This window comes from Prionailurus viverrinus, chromosome B1, assembly GCF_022837055.1.
Source record: "Prionailurus viverrinus isolate Anna chromosome B1, UM_Priviv_1.0, whole genome shotgun sequence".
NCBI lineage: Eukaryota > Metazoa > Chordata > Mammalia > Carnivora > Felidae > Prionailurus > Prionailurus viverrinus.
The window spans coordinates 148,498,000-148,523,459 of NC_062564.1; the positions used below are offsets into that span (position 1 = coordinate 148,498,000).

General features: G+C 39.3%; 1 protein-coding gene across 2 annotated transcripts in view; it reads right to left on the reverse strand.

Moving 5' to 3' along the window:
• Positions 1–25,460, reverse strand: part of SLC4A4 (solute carrier family 4 member 4) — a 302,161-nt gene that overhangs the window by 143,799 nt on the left and 132,902 nt on the right. For both annotated transcript variants that reach the window (XM_047857278.1, XM_047857277.1), the window contains exon 6: positions 1,793–1,869. In XM_047857278.1, coding sequence (XP_047713234.1) covers positions 1,793–1,869 — 77 coding nt within the window. The remainder of the gene's footprint in view (positions 1–1,792; positions 1,870–25,460) is intronic.

A 25,460-nucleotide genomic window follows, 5' to 3' on the forward strand; every position in this document is an offset into this window, starting at 1 on the left:
TTCTGGTTTCAAGGACCACAATCCCACAGGTTTTACAGCAAAATCAACACCCCCAAATCATTATGTTCCAACATATTTCATCTAACACTGGCATCAAAAGCTTATGTAATATGCATCTTAAGCCATCAAATTTCCTCTGCATATGCCCAGATCTGAAGACACTCTCAAGAAGGTAAGAAATTTCTCTTAGCCAGCATTTACCAGCTGCTTATTGGCAAATTCCTGGCAAGACAAGAACTGTCTGTAATAAAAGAAGCTTTTTCCAAAAAAGTCTGCCAAGCAGATATTCCTAACTCTGCCTTATCCAGTATCAAGACCCCTGGCAAAACACATAAACAGAACGTTACTGGTAAATATTGAATGGAGCCAAAATGTGCCGAGTAGTGTTGAGGGCAACTCTAAGTCCTAGTGGACTGAGCTTTTCTGCTACAGGTTCGTACTTCCCAAGGTATCCAACATTTAAATGACCTTCTGCTCACTTCAAGGGGTAGGCAAATGCAAGGGAGGAGAGTGATCTACATTAGCTTATGAAAGGGGAGCAGCTCTAGGAGTCAAGAATCAATCTCAATGTAATAGGGAGGTAATTAAGCCTGAGAGAAGCAGACAGTTCCTCTTCTGAGGAACACAAATTAAAATCAGAAGGACAACACTAGACTTCAGAGAATCTTGAAAGTCCACAAATTAAAATCAGAAGGACAACACTAGACTTCAGAGAATCTTGAAAGTCAGGAAGGGAATTCTGAACTTAACCTGATGGGAAGCCATTATAAGCTTTTGATCCAGGAGAGAAATATGAGGGCAATAATACGAAAAGTGGATTATTGACATGGGAGAAAACAGACAAGGGATTAGTTCCAAAGCTTTTCTAGCAATCCAGGCTGAGATGATGAAGGCCCTAATAGGGTGCTGCTGGGGAAGGGAAGGAAGAAAGAATCCAAAAGCCACTTCACAAGAAGGAGCACAAATTTACCTTTCTTTCCCGTACCTTTTAGAATTCACTAAAGCTTATAAACCTTTGTCACAACTGTTAAGTGCTGCCAGTGAAGAGGCACGTCGTCATAAATAAGTCTCCCTCACCTTAGAATGTATAATTCAGATGTATTTCTTCAGGTGGAAATTTCACCCAGTTAGTCCAAATAACTGGTTTTGTTTTTTAATGTAAAGTGCAAAATTACACCTACTGGCCATTCTCTGTGTCCAGATACCCACCCAACTGGGAACAATGGCCCAGGTTCTACCATATTCTTTTTTCAAAGAAAGCAAATCAAGATTCAAAACCGAATTGCTCTCCATGTCAAATAGGCTACTTACTATGTTTTCGCAGACAACATAAACAGCTAACAAGGCTATCATTACTTTTGCCTGAAGAATCTCCCTAAAGTTAATCGTGGCCAGCATTTCTTAGACCTTTAGTTTATCAGTGCACTTTTTCCTAAATAATACCTGTTAATCCTCACAATAACCCTGCGGCAGGAATTATTATTACTATTTTAAAGCCTATAGCTTTAAAGACAACTATAGCTTCAAGACTATTTTAAAGACAACTATAGCTTCAAAACTTAAATTGCCCAAGAGAACACATCTGTAAGGGCTGGAGTCAAGACTAATTCTTATCTTCGAGCTTCAAATCCCTCCACATACTGCTTCCCCTTCCCTCAGAGGAAGTGCAAAAAAACCCCATCCACACATCTCAGTTCATTTTAAGTTGGGAACCATCATTTCTAATCTCATTCCAGCATCTTCTAGGTACATATTTAATCTTCCATTTCTGGAGTAAGATGTCTTTGCTTACCTGGTCCTTCTCTGGTTTATCGGAAATGTCATTCAGACTGGAGGAAGTCAGATTCCTATGGGTCATGGCTGGGCTACCTGAAAAAAACAAAAGTGAACCCTAATTAAAGTCTTCTTTTCAAAACCACAGAGACTTTGGTTATATACTTCATAAACACTTGTAGATGATGATGGGAATGGCAATGATGCTTCAGCTCCCCTGGGGTCCCCCTGAAGAGTTTTTCAGAGTCCAGGTTGGAGCACAAAGACAGTTAAAAGAAAAATATGTAAAAACCCAAATACCATTTTTACGTCTTACCGCCTCGCTCTAGCTCGAGATGAGTTAAACTTTGAAAGAAACATCTAAAATGATAAGCAGAAAAAAAATTTACTCCTGGTTTGATTTGCCTTTTGTCACTGTCCTTTACACACATCCTAATCCACGTGGTATCCTTTCCATGTTCCCACAGAGGACATGGCCTCTGTCCTCAGGTCAGCAGAGCTGGCCCCAGATTACAGGACTGGACCTCCTTTCCCCAGGCATCTGCAGTCCTTCCTAGTGTACCGCTCACTCTGATAAATCGAAAAACCCATCTGTGGTCCCTTCTCCAGCTAACACTTTCACCAAGAAGATTTCTCCTTAGTGGGTATCTGATCCAGAATTCCCATTCTTCACCTCAAAGTGGAGTTGTCACAGGCCCCTTACTTCTTGCACTCCCATAAGCATATCCTTTCTTTCCCCTTAACATGCCAACCTTCTTATTCACGTTAAGGAATGGATTTCATCAGGAATACTTCGTGGGAACCAAGCTCCCTGGCAATACAGTGGCTGTAGGTCATAGCCAATGGCTTTAGACACCATCATACAAGAAGAGAGGAGGGACATCTAGAAGAGTGATAGCCCATCTTTAAGTAGACTATGTTAACCAAAAGAATAACATTCTGTTCATTCTGCAGTTGGACTTGAAATTTCTAGGCTTACTAAGCAAAAGAGTAACTTTTCAAAGCCACGGTGTTTGACCCAACCCCTGCAGGGTGCTGAGTAATGCATTCATCATTAATCCTCAATGATCTGACTCAGGCTGGTCTTCACATCAAAAGGACAAGGGTTGAAAAACAAGCCCCAAAGTTTGAATTCAGCTTCACATTCACTACCAAATTATTTTTTAGATTACAGACTTTAATTCCTTCAGATAGAAACTTCAACTCATAATTTTATAACAGACTAAAATCTACTTCTAATAATCTGATGTCTATATAAAAGCAGCTCTAAATATCATAATGGTCTTTAACTACTAAATCAGAAAAATCAGAATTTTCTTGAGCTGGCAAGACAGGGTGTTTTCCACTCTGCTGCATTTCATTGAGTAAGCATGGCCTAGATCTCTTAAACCCTTTACCTGGTAGGACATTTTATACTAGGAAAATTTGAGCCCAGGGCATTTTTCGAAGGAAAGTAACATCTGAAAAACTGCTTTATGAGCAAAATTAAAAGAACCTTATTGGAGGCCACATTTTCTTCTTTGAACTGCACACTAGGTTTCCAATGTGCACTCAAAATAAAAGACACCAGGTACAAATGTGAATGCTCCCAAATAATGATGGGCTTAAAAGTAATAGGGAATGTAGCTATAATTTTGCATTTTACATTAAAAGAAAAAGCAGTTTTTTGGACTAACCGGTTGGAAATTCTACCTGAATGAGTGAAGAAATCTGAACAATATATTCCTAAAGCAATGAAGCCTTAGCAATTCTAATCATAAATTAAAAGTAGTTTATGCAAATGAAGAGATGAGGCTGATTTCTTTCTTTTTTTTTTTTTTTATGTTTATTTATTCTGAGAGAAAGCTGCTGGCGCTAGAGAGAAGGGGAGCAGAGAGAGGAGACAGAGAATCCCAAGCAGGCTCCCAGCGATCAGCTCAGAGCCTGACATGGGGCTCAGTCCCATGAACCATGACATCACTACCTGAGCCAAAATCAAGAGTCGGACACTTAACTGACTGAGCCACCCAGGCACCCCAAGATTGATTTCAAATTATCAAATCAACTGATGTAAGTGGCAGTACTGAAATAATTTTTTTTTAATGTTTTATTTGTTCTTGAGAGAGAGACACACACACACACAGATTGCAAGCAGGGCAGGGGCAGAAAGAGAGGGAGACCCAGAATCTGAAGCAGGTACCAGGCTCTCACCTGTCAACACAGAGCCCGACACGGGGCTCAAACCCACGAACCGTGAGCTCATAACCAGAGCCAAAGATGGACACCCAACCAAGCTAACCAGGTGCCCACGGTACTAAAATAATTTGAAAGAAGTTTCATTAAGTGATTTAAACTTTCTGGGAAATATCCTAAATTCATTGATTTGCTTTGGAAACTATAAATGCCGCAAAGGTACATTTTAACCCAAGCACTGTCCTAACTATTGCAAAATCTAAATAGGTAAAAGCCAAATGAATAAAGAGTTTTTATTACAATGATAATCTTGACTGATGTCACAACTTTTCCAAGAAACCTCATATACCGTCTCATCATTTCTCTCATGATAGTACAGCTATATTTGTATTAGATGAAGCGGGGGGGTGGGGATCCAAGGAAGATGCAGGAACCAGATGGGGAAAAACAGGTCAATGCTAAGAAACAATCAAATCTACTGTTCTTCCTACCTTTATCTGATTCTCATTAATAAAGGTAACAGCTTCTCTGATGTGTAACTTTGTAATACAATCAAAGAATACGGAAGTCAACATTTCTAGGTAAACCCTGAGCAAGATAATAAACATACTTCACTGTTTCCCCACCCCCTCCTTAGCAAACTCCCCACCCCTACGCCCAAACACCTTGAAACCAAAACAAATGCTTCCCAAGGCAGTGGTCCCCAAAGTGCGGTGCCCAGACCAACAACATTAGCATTACCTGAGCACTTGTTAGAAATGCAACTTCTTGGGGCGCCTGGGTGGCGCAGTCGGTTAAGCCTCCGACTTCAGCCAGGTCACGATCTCGCAGTCCGTGAGTTCGAGCCCCGCGTCAGGCTCTGGGCTGATGGCTCAGAGCCTGGAGCCTGTTTCCGATTCTGTGTCTCCCTCTCTCTCTGCCCCTCCCCTGTTCGTGCTCTGTCTCTCTCTGTCCCAAAAATAAATAAATGTTGAAAAAAAAATTAAAAAAAAAAAAAAGGAAAGAAATGCAACTTCTTGGGACTTACCCTAGACCAACTACAGTAGTCCCCCTTACTCTGCTGTGTCAGTTACCTGTGGTCAATTGTAGTCCCAAAGCAGGTGATCCTCCTGATGAACCATCAGAAGGTCAATAGCAGCCTAACACTACATCACAGTGCCTACGTCATTCACCCCACTTCTTCTCATCACATAGGCATTTTATCATCTCACATAAAAAGAGTGAGTACAGTACAATAAGATATTTTGACAAAGACCACATACACAGACTTTTATTACAGTAATTGTTATAATTGTTTATTTTATTATTGGTTATTGTTGTTAATCTCTTACTGTGCTTAATTTATAAATTAAACTTTATCATAAGTCTGTGTATAGGAAAAAACATAATATATACAGGGTTCAAGGCATCCACTGGGAATCGTGGAACGTATGTCCTGCAAATAAGAGGGACTACTATATAATCACAACTCCGGGTTTGGAGCCCAGTGACGCAGTTGTAACAAACGTTTAAAGTAATTTGGAGACATGCTAGAGTTTGAGAACCACTGCTCTAAATAAACCAGTTATCTTAACAGGATGGTGTGTCTCAGGATCTGAATTAAAAGAAGCACATATAAAGTGAGGTAGGCACAGGGGTAGTCCTGATAACCTCGCCCTCCTCCAAGCCACTGCTCTGAACTACTGTATCTCAAGCAAATCATTCAGTTAGCAACCTTGCCTCAGAAACACAGAGAGAGTGTCTTACTTGGCTTTTCCTCTAAGTCCTCACCTACACAATCAAATAAATAAATTTGTTTGGGAACCTCATTGTTTAATCAGCCTTTTCCAGAAACATATCACCCAAATCCAAGACAAGGACAAGAGCCAAAAGAGATTACAAACCCGATTATGTCTGGAATCAGAAATCTGTGCATGTTATTTTAGCAAACCCGGGAAGCTGTTATGCAACTGATCCCTAACAACGTCCTATTGTAGGTATTTTGCACCTGACATTCACTAAGACACATTATCAGGATAAATCAATGCTTTCTACTTATAGTTTGGGCCCATAATGTAAATTCATTATATTGCAATCCTAAGTGAGTGGAGGTAGTAGAAGAAAATGTTAACTTATACCAAAGAGGTGAAATGCACGAGGACCCTGAAGTATGCCACTTCCTGCACAGATGGGGGATTCATTCACTCAAAGGTAACCACACTCAGCCCTTTCCATCAAAATCCAGGGCATACAGGGGTGTCTGCATGGCTCAGTCGTTAACCATCCAACTTCAGCTCAGGTCATGATCTCACAGTTCGTGGGTTTGAGCCCCGCATTGGGCTCTGTGCTGACAGCTCAGAATCTGGAGCCTGCTTTGGATTCTGTGTCTCCCTCTCTCTCTGCCCCTCCCCTATCCCCTCCCCACCCCCCACACTGTCTCTGTCTCTCTCTCAAAAATAAACATTAAAAAATTTTTTTTAAAGAAACAAACAAAAAAAAAATTCCAGGGCAAACAAATGTTATATAAGTGCTCTTGGTCCAAAGAAACTTTGTTTTTGTTTTGTTTTTTTACGTTTGATTTCTACAAAAGAAGAAGAATCAGCCTCAGGTGCATAATCATAATTAATTTCCATATCACTGTTTTCTGGCCCTAAGAAAAAGAAAACTTTGGAGAATCACATTTTTAGGCAGTTTCACACAATTAAAAACAATTTCATTTTGAAAGTACACACTTGGCAGGTACATACTGTCTTCTATAAAAATTAACTGCACTCTGTACTAAGTTTAAAATCATTGTTCTTCTTTAGCACACATGTAGCAATTCATAAAGTCCTTTGCAATGATATCTATTAGATACAATAAAAAGGGTGAGGAGAATGTACTGCATAGAAGGAAGATATTTAAATGTGTACGTATTAGATAAAAATGTAAATATGTATGTAATGCAATTAACACATCACCCCCCTCACCTCATACCTTTACAATGAAGCAACAGAGAGCCTCAGAACAAGCTAAAACAAAGATCACCTGGGGTATGAAATAAACTGGATTTTTTTATCCTTAACAATTAAAGACTAATTTTAGCATGAAAAACAACTAAGGTAACTTACATAAAACAGACATCAGGGAATCTGGGTGTCCATGTCAGAAAATTCAGAGGTATGGGTCTGATTTGCACTGTTTGAGACCATAAAACTAATAATAAATGTAGTTTTGGAAGAATGCATACTAATGTGTTCTGTATTCCACTGACTCACTGATATTCTCCACCCCCACCCACCCATTGTTGACATTAACAACTCTACTAGAAACTGTCTACATCTAAGACTAAGGGGCAACTAATCCTTTTAAGGACTAAGTACTTTAACTTACATTATCTTACTTAATGCTCATATAAGCACCTTGAAGTTAGTATTCTTCTAACTTTACACATAAACAAAATGAACTTCAAGGAGGTTAAGTTCATGGTCACACAGCAAGTAGTAAAACTATAATTTAAATCTGGATCTCTTAATACCAAGCCCTCTGCCTCCGAGAAAAAAAAAATTGGTCTCTCTATGTTATTTACATAAATAAACACGCAAACTTCACCATTTCTAATAAAGAGAAACTTTAACATATAACCAAAAAGAATCTATTCTATTTCCATGCCAATTATATACAATATAATGTTCTTAAGAATATTTAAGGCAGAAACATTCTTGGTTTCCAATTTGGTTATTCCCAGAGATGGAGTACACATTTCTTTACTTTTTCGTTTTCATAAAGAAAAAAAGGGAGAGAAGGGAATTGAACTCAGCTATAATGTTTGCCACTGTGATTAAATAGTAGCCCAAAACCACACCTCTGTGACAAAGGAGAAAGGATGCTAAAAGCAATAGCAATGTAATTATAAAAACAACAATGTCACATGCTTCTGAATGTCCCACCTCACAATCACAGCCAAGTATTTGTAAAATTCCACAATGTACATACAGTCAACTCTCCATTATTTCCATATTGGTTTTCTACCATATTTCAAGTTACTCCAGCTGCAATTTCTTTCCATTTCAACCACTAAAAGCAGGAATATAAGCGGACAAGGAGAATAAATCACCTGGGATACTAGCAATGAGTTGGAGAAAGTCTAGAAAGAATCGCTAAAAGAGAAACTTAGATATTGTCATACCAGTTGCCTAGTCCTCCATTGCAACAAAATCTCAACAGCTGCCCCTACCAAAAATAATAATAAAATAAACATGTCATTAAGACCTCTAACCCATTGTTACTCCTGACCTCCAAATATAGAAATATTTAACATGTAAATATTAGATGAAGGAAACTTAAAAATACCATCAAAGGAGCTCTTTGAAGGAATTTCATAACTAACAGAATATCAGCTTCTATTTTTTTGCTCATTTGATTTTTAATTGTTCTGTTTAGAAAATTTTTGTTGTTTGTTCATGATTGTTTTTATACTTAATTTTATTTTTTTTTAATTTGCATCCAAATTAGTTAGCATACAGTGCAACAATGATTTCAGGAGTAGATTCCTTAATGCCCCTTACCCATTTAGCCCATCCCCCCTCCCACAACCCCTCCAGTAACCCTCTGTTTGTTCTCCATATTTATGAGTCTCTAATGCTTTGTCCCCCTCCCTGTTTTTATATGATTTTTGTTTCCCTTCTCTTATGTTCATCTGTTTTGTCTCTTAAAGTCCTCATATGAGTGAAGTCATATGATTTTTGTCTTTCTCTAATTTCACTTAACATAATACACTCCAGTTCCATCCACGTAGTTGCAAATAGCACGATTTCATTCTTTTTGATTGCTGAGTAATACTCCATTGTGTGTGTGTGTGTGTGTGTGTGTGTGTGTGTGTGTGTGTGTACACATCATATATACACACCACATCTTCTTTATCCATTCATCCATCAATTCGATGGACATTGGGCTCTTTCCATACTTTGGCTATTGTTGATAGTGCTGCTATAAACATTGGGGTGCATGTGTCCCTTTGAAACAGCATACCTGTACCTCTTGGATAAATGCCTAGTAGTGCAATTGCTGGGTCGTAGGGTAGTTCTATATTTAGCTTTTTGAGGAACCTCCATACTGTTTTCCAGAGTGGCTGCACCAGTTTGCATTCCCACCAACGATGCAAAAGAGATTCTCTTTCTACGCATCCTCGCCAACATCTGTTGTTGCCTGAGTTGTTAATGTTAGCCATTCTGATAGGTGTGAGGTGGTATCTCATTGTGGTTTTGATTTTATTTCCCTGATGATGAGTGATGTTGAGCATCTTTTCATGTGTCGGTTGGCCATCTGGATGTCTTCCTTGGAGAAGTGTCTATTCATGTCTTTTGCCCATTTCTTCACTGGATTCTTTGTTTTTTGGGTGTTGAGTTCAATAAGTTCTTTACAGATTTTGGATACTAACCCTTTATGTGGTATGTCGTTTGCAAATATTTTCTTCCATTCCATCAGCTGCCTTTTAGTTTTGCTGATTGTTTCCTTCGTTTGTTCATGATTTAATACAAAACAAACCCCAAGAGCCCGGAGTTAAAGCCCTAAGTTTGTCTTATTCACAGTTTTAGCCTCAGAGCTTGGCACTAAGTGGCACTTAATAAATATTTGTGAATGAATGGATAATACCAACTGGGTATCATTTTACTTCCATTTGGAGTTACTAGTATAAACACTACTGTTCAAAGTCCATTTCCTATGAAGGGAGATGCTGTGTACACACTCCAAGAGCCTTCAGACTTGGAAAGCCTTAGAGTAAATAAGGAATAAGTTTGTAGCTGGCCCAGAACTAACAGAGTGGAAAGACTCTGCCAAACTGGCTAACAGCCTATTAGTCAGCAGTGGGAACAGACGTGAGAAGGAATGAAGGGGTGAAAAGAGAAACCCCCTGTGAAGGAAGGATCAGGAGGTGAGAATGGGAGGACAAATAAGCAAGGGTGTCCAGACCTTGGGGAAAGGAAAGAGTAAAGTTTTCAGGAACTAAAATAACTCAAAGAATGTGACTGGCCTGGAAAATGAAACAAATTTAGAGGAAGGAAGAAGATATCAAAAGATCCAGATAAGTATCAAAGTATGTGACAAAAGTGCAAGCCCAAAGCTGAAGTCATCCCTAATGTATGGGACAAAGGTAACACAGAAGACATCTGAGGGAGAGACTGGGAGTGTGCAGAAGCCAAACCACAGCACGGCAAACACCTATGCCAATAAATCCTTACCAACGCCAGCCTCTTCTTGGAAAGATCATTCTCTACCCTTCTGATATCTCTGCTGTCCACCTGCTCCTTGATAACCTATCCAACCACAACTTCTCTGATCCCATTCTCTGTTTTTGAATTTTCGGACTACTCTGTGGGTTTTTCCCAAAGATGAATGTAAGGTCTTAGACATCTCAACGCCAAGTACACAAGGTTCATCTCTTCTAATTATTTTCCAATTTCAAAATGCTCTAATCGAAAGCAAAATGCTCTAATCATAGTGACTCCCAATATAATGATATGGCACTAGATATTTAATTTTTATTATGATCTTTAAAAAGTAGTTAATTTAAGGGGCGCCTGGGTGGCGCAGTCGGTTAAGCGTCCGACTTCAGCCAGGTCACGATCTCACGGTCCGTGAGTTCGAGCCCCGCGTCAGGCTCTGGGCTGATGGCTCGGAGCCTGGAGCCTGTTTCCGAGTCTGTGTCTCCCTCTCTCTCTGCCCCTCCCCCGTTCATGCTCTGTCTCTCTCTGTCCCAAAAATAAATAAACGTTGAAAAAAAAAAAGTAGTTAATTTAAAAAGAATCATTCTTGGGGCACCTGGGTGGCTCAGTTGGTTGAGCATCCAACTTCGGCTCAGGTCATGATCTTGCAGTTCGTGAGTTCAAGCCCCACATCCAGCTCTGTGCTGACAGTTCAGAGCCTGGAGCCTGCTTCACATTCTCCATCTCTCTCTGCCCCTCCCCAGCTCGTGCTGTCTTTCTCTCTCTCTCTCTCTCTCTCTCTCTCTCTCTCTCTCTCTCTCCCTCTCTCTCACTCTCTCATAAATAAATAAATAAATAAATAAATAAATAAATAAATAAATGATTTTTTTAAAAAATGTAAAGAACCAGTCTCTATCTCTCTGCACACACACATTCTAAAAAGACATTTAAAAAGTCTCTGCTCAGGGGCGCCTGGGTGGCGCAGTCGGTTAAGCGTCCGACTTCAGCCAGGTCACGATCTCGCGGTCCGGGAGTTCGAGCCCCGCGTCGGGCTCTGGGCTGATGGCTCAGAGCCTGGAGCCTGTTTCTGATTCTGTGTCTCCCTCTCTCTCTGCCCCTCCCCCGTTCATGCTCTGTCTCTCTCTGTCCCAAAAATAAATAAACGTTGAAAAAAAAATTTTTAAATAAAAAATAAATAAAAAGTCTCTGCTCAGCTGAGGAAACATGCCGACACAAACAAGGACTGGAACAGTTACTAAACAGTATAGTCCCCATAAAGTACATCAAGGAATCTGTGGTCCCTGTGATTATATACAGTATTTGTGATTCTATACTAGCTCTTTCTCTGTGTCTTAAATGCACGTATATGCACACACACAATATAAAACAACAGACAAAAGGTTATGCTGTCCAAAGCACACAGGTGGACGTATATAAAATAATTTGTGACCTTATCTCACACGACTAGAAACAGAAAAGAACAATACCATCAGCAAGCAATGCTGGCTAGTAGGAAGATAAATGGGAAAGACCAATGGTAGATTTCGACAGAAGTAAACAAACACCTCACTTCCTTCGTGCCAAACAGGCAATGACCCAAAGTGATTTTACTAAATGCCCCTAAGCCAAGTTGAGGAGGAATTTCAATAGGTTCCTGCAGCCACATCATTCCAAACACATGTACCAGTGTCTGATTTCACAAGTGGTGCCTATTCTCTTATATCTATGTAGACACCAGATCCAAGATACAGTAAAATTTTGCTAATTCATATTAATGGAGAAATTCTCTGAATTAAAGAAATATCTAAATTTAAAATAATTTAAGAAGGCCACCAATTCAATTTATAATATGATTCAGCAAATGAGTTTATACCTCTCTCTTCCTAGATACTTTTGAAATGATAGACTTAAAAAAATTACTTTTTTTTTTAATATTTATTTTTGAGAGAGAGAGAGACAGAGTGTGAGCAGGGGAGGGGCAGAGAGAGAGAGAGACACAGAATCCGAAGCAGGCTCCAGGCTCTGAGCTGTCAGCACAGGGCCCGATGCGGGGCTCAAACTCACGGAGTGTGAGATCATGACCTGAGCTGAAGTTGGACACTCAACCTACTGAGCCACCCAGGTGCCCCTAAAAAAATTACTTTTGAAGACAATGTAAGGCCACATCAATTGAAAGAACTGGTAGAAGACCAACAGAGATAAGAGACCAAAAACTTTCCAGAATAAGAAGAGGAGATAGAGTATTAGAGCCTGATACTATTCACACCATTCAGAAATCACAGTGTAAAATATGTGCAGAGAGGCATGTAGTCAAAAAGGAAAAGATATTCCCTGCAAAACTCTGAAGAAGCTCCATACACTGGAAGCTGTCCCAAGTAAGATGCAGGCTAAAAGGGATGAGTTTATGGAAAGTCTATGCACAGAAAGTTTACCACCACCCAGACAAAACACCCAGAAGCCAAAGCATTTATACCACATGGCTCTTTGCCAAAGAGGTATTCAGAAAAGACCAGGGCAACCAGTGCAGAGCAAAGTCTTATTAGAGTGCCCTTCAGAATAACCATTCTTACTCTAAAACAAATCCTCTTTCTTTTTTTTTTTAAATGTTTATTCATTTTTCAGAGAAAGAGAGAACACTAGTGGGTTAGGGGCAGAGAGAGAGGGAGACACAGAATCCGAAGCAGGCTCCAGGCTCTGAGCTGTCAGCACAGAGCCCAATGCAGGGCTTGAACTCACAAGCCGTGAGATCATGACCTGAGCCAAAGTTGGACACTCAACTGACCGAGCTACCCAAGAGCCCCTAAAACAAATCCTCTTTCTTTTTTTTTTTTTTTTAATTTTTTTTCAACTTTTTTTTTTATTTATTTATTTTTGGGACAGAGAGAGACAGAGCATGAACGGGGGAGGGGCAGAGAGAGAGGGAGACACAGAATCCGAAACAGGCTCCAGGCTCTGAGCCATCAGCCCTGAGCCCGACGCGGGGCTCGAACTCACGGACCGCGAGATCGTGACCTGGCTGAAGTCGGACGCTTAACTGACGGCGCCACCCAGGCGCCCCAAATCCTCTTTCTTAAATACAAATGGACAGTTGAGGAAGCCAAAAACTAAAACAGACACCTTAAAAATTTTTTAAAAGAAATATAATTTAGAAAACTTAAAAAGTCTTATTAGTATATACAGAGATTTGAGAAAATACTGCATCCACAGAACATAAACAGGATGTTATGAAAAACAGAACAAGGGAAATATTTTAGATTTACAATTACTTTTAAAGAATATATATGGTTGCAAAAATATATACATAAAGGTATGAAAATCAATCATGAAAATCTTCCAAAAAGTAAGGGAAGAGGGAAACAAAAAGCCAGGAGATACGTGAAAAAAAGATCAGAGGTACAGAGGATCCATCCGGAAAGGCCAATATCTAACTACTAGGAGTCCAACTAAGCCAGAACAAGGAAAATGGAGGAGAGAACACTACTAAAGAGGATATCCAGAGCTAAAGAACACATTTCTTCAAACCACAAGGGTCACTACAGAAATATTAATACTGCAATCTCTCCCACAACACAGACACACAAATCCAGCCCTGTAGGTAGATGAAGCACTGTGAAACCTTGGGAATACAGTAACAATAGGTAATTCCACAAAATGGCAATTTAAGACTCTAGGTTAAAAATAACTGTACAGGAAAATGCAATTATAACATATTATATAGCTTTAGAATTAACTATATGCATATAGTCACAATAATATAAATGCTCTTTACAGATTTCTGACTTAAGAATCACCTGATAAAACACAAAATGTATTTACAGATAAAGGTAAGAATATAAATCTAAATAACACTGACAATAAACAGTAGAAGTCTGGAAGTAAAAGTAGTGAGGACAGGGGCAAGGAAGAGTAGGGAAACTAACTAATATCCTTCTCTCACCAGGTAAGTAGTTAAAAGATCCCATCAATGCTTGCTTAAAAAAAAAAAAAAAAAAAAAAAAAAAAAAGCATAGGCTTATTACCTACAATTATAAACATAATTAATAATGGAATTAGAATAATGATACACACCTATTTTGAGGAAGGAAAAATGTACAAAGCAGGTAAAATTAACAGGCAATGCCTAAGATTAATAAATCAGAACTAGCAAGATAAGCCCAGTATACAGAGATATGAAGGTAACTATGAAAAAACTAAAAAAGGAAGGAAGAAATTTTCTAAAGAAAATTTAGAAACAATTTGAAGAGTTAACAGTGGCTGTTAAAAAAACATGCCTCAGAACAAAGAAGTTAAAACAAGAAGAAAAAGCAAAAGATAAAATTTGTTTTTTCATTAGAAGTCTTATTCTTGGTCAACTTCATAACCATTTGTACATAATAATTTAATAAAAATATACATTTATAATATAAATGTTAATTAAATCTATTTTTATTATTTCTAAGTAACTGAAATTAATTATTGAGTAGTAGACAGCCTTGGGAAAATTAATTAAATTAAATTTTAATATAAACCTGGAGGGGCGCCTGGATGGCTCAGTCGGTTGAGCATCTGACTTCGGCTCAGGAGCCTGCTTTGGATTCTGTGTCTCCCTCTCTCGCTGCCCCTCCCCTGCTCATGCTCTCTCTCTCAAAAATAAATAAACATCTTGGAGATCAAAATTTTAAGAGTTTAACATCAATTTTAAGTAGTTTTAATATGCCCCATGAAGTAATATTTACACTATTTTTTTAATTTAATTTTTTATTTTTTAAAATTTACATCCATATTTCATTTTTTCTCATTGCCACGTAATATTCCATTGTGTATATAAACCACAATTTCTTTATCCATTCATCAGTTGATGGACATTTAGGCTCTTTCCAAATTAGTTAGCATATAGTGCAACAATGATTTCAGGAGTAGATTCCTTAATGCCCCTTACCCATTTAGCCCATCCCCCCTCCCACAACCCCTCCAGTAACCCTCAGTTTGTTCTCCATATTTATGAGTCTCTTCTGTTTTGTCACCCTCCCTGTTTTTATATGATTTTTGTTTCCCATCGCTTATGTTCATCTGTTTTGTCTCTTAAAGTCCTCCTATGAGTGAACTCACGATTTTTGGCCACTATGTTTCAAATTATGACAAGGGAAATTTTTCTTGAGCGTTCTGTCTGAAATACCAAAGATTCCAATCTACAGCTTTAGTCACCAAAAATCCTTATACCTGAAAAGTATATGCAGAAAGAAGAAAAAAAAGTATGGGCAGGAAAAAAAAAAAGCCATTTAGCATAGTCCTACCTCTGCAGCCAAGTAATAATACAGATTTGGATGTCCATACCCAGTATCAATGTTGATTTAGATACAGACACAGACATAGACAGAGATATAAAACTTTAGAAGAGTAACAGACACATCCTCTGGGCCTCCAGTTACAAATGTAGCCCTTCCTCACTGCTGGACTTATGGCTCACCAAATGTGACCTGAAGAAAAGTCATTCAAATTGGCTTCCCCAAGCAGTAACTCCTCATGGCCTTGCTAATGCACATCTTGTTAGCTGATATACATTTTACAGGTGCTAATCACAGGTCATACACGACTCAGAGAACAGCCTCCAGGAAAGAGGACACAAACACCTCTGGGCCCATCCTGCCTCTATCACACAAGTGGTCTTGAAGACTCTCCCCATTCAAGTTCTACAAGTCTGAGCAGGAGCAAAGGAAGGGTATAACATCTCTCCTGGTGTGCATTTGCTTATATACTCTGTTCCTCCCCTGAGGAGAGGTGTATTACACAGTTCAGCCAAAGTGACTTCTAGATTCCAAATGGTGTGATAGCTGTGAGGCCTCAAGTAAGCCTAGAGTTCCTCTGTGGAATTCTGATAAGAATTAAGATGGGCCCAGGATTTCTTTCTTATTGAAAAGCCCAAGCTGCACTAAGATGCTTATAGTTCTGAGTTGACACTGTCCTACTCCTAAATCACATCTAGTTCTAAGAAACCACAAGGACAGGGATGTTTAACTCCATGACACAGACCTCCATGATACCAACTGCCATAGCCATCATTTTTCATACTGATGCGGCAGGGGGTGGAGGGAACGGTACAGGGTAGGTGGCTCAAACTTCATCTCTCTCAGATGAACTTAACAGGTCCGTAAGGAGAGATATAAAAGGAACCCAAGAGATAATTTATATAAGCATGATACTATGGAAAGAAGACAAAGTTAGAGCAAGAAAAGATTGTAAAATGGAATAATAATCCCTTATAGGACTGCTACAAGGATTAAGCAAGGGAATGCATGAGCAAATGTCCTGCACAGATGCTAGTTTTATTCTTTTTCTCTTTGGCCTCCAATCATATGCATAAATCCTCACTGACCTCAAGATTCTTAGGAAACTGTGAAATAAAACTGCCATGGCAGAATCCCACCATTTGCAATTTTCCAGCCTAAGGAGATGAGTTCAGAGAACTGGCAGTTTGCAGCTGGGGGTTGGAATTATCTGTGGGCACTCAAGAAAGGAGGCTTGAGGGGGAAATGTAGCTGTTATTCGACCCATAGAGGGTATGCGATAACTTTGGGCAAACCAAAGTTAGCTTCTAGCAAATGTGTGAGATGCCTCACTGAGCATGGAGGTCACTAGTAATTATTTACTTGAGAAAACTATGCAATATGTGCTTAGCTTACTTATTTTTTTAAGTTTATTTTTACTTATTTTGAAAGAAAGAGAGAATGTGGGAGGGGCAGAGAGAGAAAAAGAGAGAGAATCCCAAGCCAGCTCCACGCTGTCAGCGCAGAGCCCAAAGAGGGGCTCGAACTCATGACCTTGAGATCATAACCTAAGCTGAAATTAAGAGTCAAACCCTTAACAGACTGAGCCATCCGGGTACCCCATACCTAGCTTACTTATTATATTACATCATGGTGATAGAAAGTTCTTTAAGTAATTTCTAATGTGTTCTAAGATTCTGATCTTAGTTCATTCTAAGCACCTGTCATTCTGATTTAAGGGCAATATACTCCTTTCTATATTTACCACTGAAGTAGTATGGAGGGAGAAAAAGAAAGTGGTAAATATATGAAGACTCAAACAACAGAAGATGCAGAGACTCTAAGAATGCTTCACTTGGTCTAGTTATGCTGTTTAAAGATTGTTTAACGGTGGGCAAAGGTACTTTCTAAAAGATCTATTTTCTGCTGAACCAAAATGAAGAAAAAAGCAACAGAAAATGAGAAATTCGTATCAGTGATAACCTGAATCAGTGTCAAAACCTTAGTTTCAGAAATTTCTCTAGTACAGTGCTACTGGAATTTTCTCACAGTATACATTACCTCTGGGGCAGAGGGTAGATACAGTAAGTTTAAATGCCCCACAGGGTAGATAATCTGAAAGACTGGGTATGTTATTATGGATGTGGTTCATAGAATCACAGAGCTAAAGGATTGGCTGGAGGTCATCTGAACAACTTCTCTATCAGGTCGTTTTTCTCCTATAACACCAGACAAAGCCAATCTCCTACCTACTTCTATATGTTTGATGACAGGAAACTTACCACTTTTTTAAATTTTTATTTATTTTTGAGACAGAGAGAGACAGAGTATGAACGGGGGAGGGTCAGAGAGAAAGGGAGACACAGAATCCGAAACAGGCTCCAGGCTCTGAGCTGTCAGCACAGAGCCCGACGCAGGGCTCAAACTCACGGACTGCGAGATCATGAACTGTGCCAAAGTCGGACGCTTAACCGACTGAGCCACCCAGGCGCCCCAGGAAACTTACCACTTAATGAAGCTATCCATTTCATTGTAATAAAGCTCATTCTTATATATGTAAACTGCCTCAATTTCCCAGGTAAATAGCAGCATCTAAATGAATAAAGAAATAGTGTGTACTGGGGTGCCTGGGTGGCTAAGTTGGTAGAACATGTGACCCTTGACCTCCAGGGTCATGAGTTCAAGCCCCCTGCTGGGCATAGAGCTTAGTTTAAAAAAAAAAAAAAAGAAAAGAAAAAAGAAAAGAAAGAAATCATATGTGCCAATCAAAGCACACACATGCTCAGAAAGAGCTGGCTTTCATTTAAATACACATAACTTCTTAGAAATACTGTACATCACCATATGTTTCTAGCCTTCACTATACATTTTCCTAAGTAGAGACCCTTGCTCTTCCTTTTATATTCTCTAGCACTGGGGAATTGGTCCCCACAGCCATCATTCCTTCCCCCAACTCGCAAAAAAAACAAAAAAACAAAAAACCCTTGATGGGAAAACTTTGCACCCTCACACAAGAGATGGGACTAAATCCTTGCTAACAGGGCTTTATCAGCCTGAACTTGCAACAGGTCATTAATCTTCTGGAAAATCAATGAAATTCATGAATCACTGAATCATAAAAATAAAAATTACATTTCAATCTTTATCTCAAACATCAGAGTGTCAAGTCAGTATCTTCTTTCCTAAAATGTCTACCCACAGGGCCTGTTCTCTAAAACACCAAAGCAGAGCCTATCCCTACATATTTGTATTGAGCTAGTTCCTGTAAACCAGTTAAGTTGCCCTTTCTCTGATTCTTCTAATCAGCATCTATGGCCGAGTCAGATCCCTCACTGTCTGTTCACCTCGTAGATGGTCTCCAGGTGCTCGCCCTCCTCCTTCAGATGTGACCCACTCTCTCTACAAGCATCCCCTACTCTGCCCAGGAGAAGTAGCTTATCACAAACATCACTGTCCCCTTGATAAACAGGCCTGACTGGTACCTATCTGCTTGTGTCTGCCTTGTTCACTGTATTTTCCCCCACACTTAGCTAAGCACCGGCTAAAGAGTCGTACTTAAAAATATTAAGTGAATGGGGTGCCTGGGTGGCTCAGTTGGTTGGGCATCCAACTCTTGATTTCAGCTCAGGTTGTGATCCCAGGGTTGTGAGATCAAGCCCTACATCAGGCTTTGCTCTAAGCATGGAGCCTGCTTGAGATTTTCTCTCTCCTTCTGCCCCTCCCCAACTCGTGCTCTCACACTGTCTCTAAAAAAAAAAAAAAAAAAAAAAATTAATATTTAAGTGAATAATTGACAATTTGAATGAATAAAGTAGCAGTACTCAAAAACTCTATAACTGGATGTAACAAAATTATCACCACTAGCAGGAAAGGGATCCTCCAAATCCAAGGTGTTAGTATTCATTCTTACTGAAGACAACAGTCACACCTATTACTGACACTATTACAAATAATAATAACAGCCTACACAGAGCCTAAGCCACTAGCTGCTTAAGAGAAAACACATAAGAGAACTTTCATACAGGCTCTAGGCTTTTCCCTAGAAACACAGAAAAAAATTACTTGAAGATGTCCCTTGGAAATTAGGGAAATGATTCAACTTTGATACCTACAGCAATTCCTAAAATCCAGACCCCAGCCTAAGTATGTGCTAGAAGAATCAATTTTTTAAAACACAGAACTTTTACTATGGGGAAAACTTGCCATTATAATTGAAGTTTTCCTGTTCTTCCTCCTCAAAAGAAGGATGCTATTAGTCCCTCCACGATATCACCTAACAAGACAGTTCTTTGATTTGTAACCATGGTTACTACTTGCAGAACCCATCCATGTATGGCTCTTCCTGAGGCCAAAGCTGATCATGGCCCATAACAGTGTATGTGCTCCAGCTGCTTCCTGTGGTTGGTAAGAATGGGATTTAGAAAACAGAACCATCCCCGGAAATTATACTTCTGAATGCTGACTTGTTGCCTCTCATTGAAAAATGTTGGGGATTTAATTTTCTGACCCGAAACAACAAAGCTCAAGTCATCAATGTCCACACCTCTTGTCAGCAGACAAGGACACTATCTGTTGTTGAAAGTAGGGAGAACAGAGGACAGACAGCATGAGAAGCAAAGACAGAAATAAAAAATAACTGTGTCATCTGGCATCTACACACCTGAGTTCAAACCCTGGTCCTCCACTTACTGAGTGACCTAAAACACTCTCCCCGCCAGATAGGCAAGGTTACAGTGATAGGACCACCTGAAATTCTCCTAACTTAAAACAACAGTGCTTTACTTCTTACTCAGGATGATGCCCATTGTGGACTGGCTAGGGGCTTGCTTTTGCAACTCTGTCCTTAAGCCAGGACCTGCTCCATAGCAGCCACTCTCTAGAATGCTGCTGGTTTGAAGGAAAAATGAACCTAGTGGAGCATGTGCTGGTTCTTCAGGTTCTCCCCAGGAATGACCCCCATCACTTCTGCTCATGTTTCACTGGCCAAAGTCAAGTCATGCGGCCACACCTAACTTCAAGCGGGTGAGGAAGAAGAATCCTTATTTGTTCCCACAGGAGACCTACATTTGGGAACAGCCCTAATGACTACCATAAGCACTTAAACCTCACTGAGTCTCAGCGTCTTTATTTACAAGGGGTCAGTGAGGTTTGCTTCACATAATGTTTTTTGGGGACGTTTAAATGAGCCAGCACCAGGCTGGATAAATGACAGCTCATAGTAGTCAACACTGTTTTGGTGAGGGTATGTCAACCATGGGTAGAATGATCTAGTCAGCAGAAAATGGGCATCTGAGCCAAGGAACTCAGGTCTCAAATTCTACTACTATCAGCAGCCACTGAAGAATAGCAGAGCTTCCCCTTGCTACTGAGGCTGGTTAGTTTTGATATAAAGACTATGATCTGACAAATTCAGAAAAAATCATTCCTGTGCTAGGTTTCCATATTCTTTTCAGTCCTTTCTTTTACTTTCAGGTTAAGTGTTTATTTAACCAACAAATATTTGTGAAGTGTTCGTGTGCCAGGCACTATAACAGCCTGAGTGATGAACATATCACAGCTTTCTACAAAAGAACCTCAATCTATGCAAGAAGAATCACAATTCATGGCCCATTAATAGCTCCCTACACCACCACCATCTCTCAATATTAAAAGAGAGAGAGAGAGAAGAAAAGAAAAAGCAACTCATACAAATAAGAAAATGTAGACAAATTTGTTAAGTTTATCATCATTCTTTCTAAGAGTACCCAATAGTCAAAAACAAAGATGGAACTGCCTGTTGTTCGGAAAGTTTGTCTCAGGCAAACAGATGCTATACTTTCTAGTTAAGTAGATGCTACATATTCTATTTCCTCTCACGTGTTTTCAGACTTACTTAGCTCTTAAAGATGGTGAGAGCATATCTTTCATATCAAACTAGTGAGGACATATCAATCCAGTCAAGACAAAGGAGATACAAGTGTAACTGACAATGCTTGATTAGCCAATAATATATACCCATGGAAAGAGTCAGGTGGATTAGTCCAGTCTAAAATTTAGTGAACATCTATTAAGTGTGACACTGTGCTTGGCAATGGGGATTCAAAGATGTATGTGGTTCAGGCTCTTTGACCACTTTTCCAATAATGCAGGAAACATACTTGTACCATGGTATGATAATAAAGCAATGAGGAGGGGGAAACTTTGATTGGATGGAGAGAAAAGAGGGATACAATTTTTTTAAGTCTCCTGGGAGAAGCAAGAGTTTCAAGAATAGGCTAAATTTAGCCACATCAATTTGACAGTAGCTGGAACAGCATGAATAAGGGAGAGATTCAAAGACATGGAACCTAAGAATATGGGGATCCAAATATTACTAGAACTTAGAGTTCAAGAGTGGAAATGTCAAGGAATGATTAGAGACTTAAGCAGAAAGCAAGTCAAGGGGCATCTCACAGGTTAGAGAACTTGGATTTGATCTTCTAAGTATTAGCCAGGCTGGGGAGCTTGGGCTTGAGCATATAAAGGGCAGGGGGCTGTCACTAAAGGTTTTTGAGGAAAGGGAGTGATTATGTTTGCATCTGTGACCTAGAGAGGTCCTTCCAGCAGTCATGACTGATGGATATAAAGGGGTAAGACAAAAGGGAAAACAGGAGGATATTGAAATAGTGCACACAAGAGATGATAAGCATCTGAAGCAGGGCAGTTGCAATGGAGTCACAGAAGGGCAGGAATGAATAAGAAGGAAAACAGCCAAAGGGTATGGATGGAGGACAAGGAGGAGTACAAAGACGCCAGGGGCTTCTGGTCTAACAGGGGCAGGTCAGGAGCTACTGAGATGCAGGATGCATTAAGAGGAGTAGAATTGGTATCTTAATTACCAGGACAACTCTAAATACCATAAACATTCAGTTTACCACAGAAAGAAATACCATATTTCTGAAGATTCTGCCAGCAATTTTCATCAAAGTAAAATTCTACTATTGGCTGCCAAGAAGAAATTTCATTATTAACTTTGAAACTGATATCTATCGCTGAAATACTGCATTTGCTTTTCCTCTGCTCTCTCTCACTCACATGTGTACAGACATACTAATTCAAGTAGTCAGATCTTCAGTTGTCTCCAAGAATTAAATCCAGACATTGTCTGGTCTAATAAGAGTGGTTTACTGTATACCTGCATGAAATACTCTCCACCAGTTTCAAATTAATCTAGTCTAGTTCACTAGTAGACCATAAAACCACAGCCTCAGTTTTTCTTCAGTAGACCTTGAACTGGTAACCCCAGCTTTTCCTCACTCTGACAAAAGCCCTCATCCTCTATCAATAAGAGTATTCAGGAGGACATATCTTCTGTATACTGGCTTTACAGAGCTTCACATTTCTCTCAGCACTGCCAAGGACACACTCCAAAGTCATGGCTACAATTTCTGTTTGACTGGGAGGTAGTCATTAGTGCTGGCCACCAAGTATTTCTGAATTTCCACCTTCTGGGCACACGGTAGGATAACAATTCTTTAAGGTTAGGTGTGGACATATGACTCAGTATGACAAATGAAATGTGAGTGAAAGTAACATGTGTCATTGCTGGGCTGAAATTGAAGAGGCAGCCTGTGAGTCACCATAACCCTTTCCCATTGCCACAATGATTGTGGAAGCACGGACTGAGAGAAGGCTTCCATTAGCCAGGATGCTGACTAACAATGGTCAGCAGAACTCCCTGAAGATCCACATCAGACAAATAGTAGTATGACTAAGAAACTTCTATGGTATTAAATAACTGAGATGTTTGGGGTTAGTTGTCACTGTAGCAAAATCCAGCCAATGGATTTTTGATTGACTGCTAACTGTCATGAAGCAGCAAAGAAAGAAAGTCAGGAAAACCAGCTCTTCTTATACCCCCTCAAATCATCTCCATTCTACCATGTCTCATCAATGTTCTTTGGCAGGCAAAGTGGAAATCCATCACAAACACAGAACACAAACATCATCTCTTAATGGTTCTTACACTTCCCTTTCAATACTTTCAATTATTGCCACTGCGTTTTATTTAATCTTACATTTGAATCATTTGGTTCTGTTATTCATTCATTTGTGCAACATTTATTGATTTACTGCTCCAGAGAAGGCATTCTCCTAGACACAATGGAACAGCAGTTGTCAAACTTTCCAGTCTCAAGATACCTTTACATACTTAAAAATTAAGAGTATTTGTCTGGGTTATATCTATCAAAATTTACCATATTAGAAGTTAAGACTAAAGTTTTAAAATAGTCATTAATTTTAAACTATACCATAAGCCCATCACATGTTAACATAAGTAATATATTTTATGAAAAATATTTTCATAACAAAAAATTTGGCAGAAGGAACAGCATTGTTTCATATTTTATAAATCGTTTGTAATATTTGGCTCAAGGAAATACATCTGGATTCTCATGTCTGCTTCTGTGTTCAGTCTGCTGAGATATGTTATTTTGGTTGAATGATATAAAGAAAATCCTAAGACCCTCCAAAAGGGTCTCACGGATACCACGGCTCACCAGTCCCCACTTTGAGAACCAGTATTATAATGCAAAAGTCAGAAGGGTTTTACTATAAAGTGGAAGATTATAAATATGTAGATATTTTGTAATATCTCTATTACAACCACACACTACCACTGTAGCATGAAAGCAGCCACAGCTGATGTATAAACTAATGAGCTTGTCCATGTTCCAATAAAATTCTGTTTACCAAACTAGGCAGCAAGTCAGATCTGGTCCATGGGCCTTAGTCTGTCCATCCCTGACAGAAGATAACTAAACGAATTAGACATGGGTCTTGCCCTTAAAAAAATGCATAGCTAGTAGAGGTAATAAGACAAGTATCCACTACTAACACTATTAATACAAAACAGAATGAGATACACGTCATGTGAGAAATCTCACAAAAGATACTTTCAGACCTCAACGTCACTAGAGAGTACCTCAAATTGGGAAGGTTCCAAGGAGAATGTGGGCATTGAAGGATGGGCTGAGTTTTGACAGAAAGTCTCAAGAGGAAGGAGAGTGTTCCAAGCAGAGAATGTTAAAGCCAAAAACAATAATGGAAGGAAGCACTCGGCAAATTCAAGTAATATAAGTAGCACCAAAGCGTAGGAGCAGAGAAAGTGAGGACAGAAAAACACAGTGAAATGCCACTTACTCAAATCTAGGTCACTAGGCAGTGGGCCTTGAGTGCCAGGCCCAGGGATTTTGATATCATCTGAGATGTACTGAGGCTTCACTGACCATTTCCACAGGAGAGCTGACTTATCAGCCAGGTGTGGTAAGATTGACTGGAAGGCAAAGCACAGGATGTGTTTGCATGTGTCCAACTATAAGCAGTGACCCCAGGTGACAGGCTGGTGGATTAGACTAAGCAAGAGGAAATAAGGACCTGAACAAAAACAATGACAGGAAGATCAGAAAGGAGACATAGGCACGCAACATCTAACATGTGTAGCAGTTCACTATGGATAGAGGGGAGGAGAGAGTGCATAATCAAAGATGGCTCTGAGGTTTCGAGTCTGAAAGAAGGAAGAAAGATGGTAAGGAACAGGAAGGTCAGGAAAAGGGACAGAGTTTGATCATGAACATATTCCACATATCACATATTGCCAGACACAAGTTTGAATGCTCACAAATCCCAAACTCTCTTTGGTGGGAAAAAAATGCATTTTATAATTCCAACACCTTGTCAAAATTTTTCCAAATCTGTGCCTCTTGAAATCTCCTCCAAGTCCCTAGTACTCTGAAATATAACAGAATTTCTAAGTTTTTATTCTTTCTCCACTTTGATTCTATTTATAAGCTTCTAGAGTCAGTATATACTTCAGCTCATTATAAATACAATATTAGGTATCAATGAAATAACTAATGAGACCTCTTTCAGAAGCTTGGATACATAGTAAATAACTCCCATTAAAAAAAAAAGTGGTTAGAACTGTCTCTGTTTGAAGAATGTTGTAATTCATTCTTAGATACCTCGTAAGTTTTCTGAATGTCTTATATTAACCAAAAAGTCTGAAGGTTGATGTCAGGTTGCTGAAAGATTTTATTTCTTACAGTCTTTTGAAAAGTTATAGTGAGGGAATTTTGAAAGCTGTACT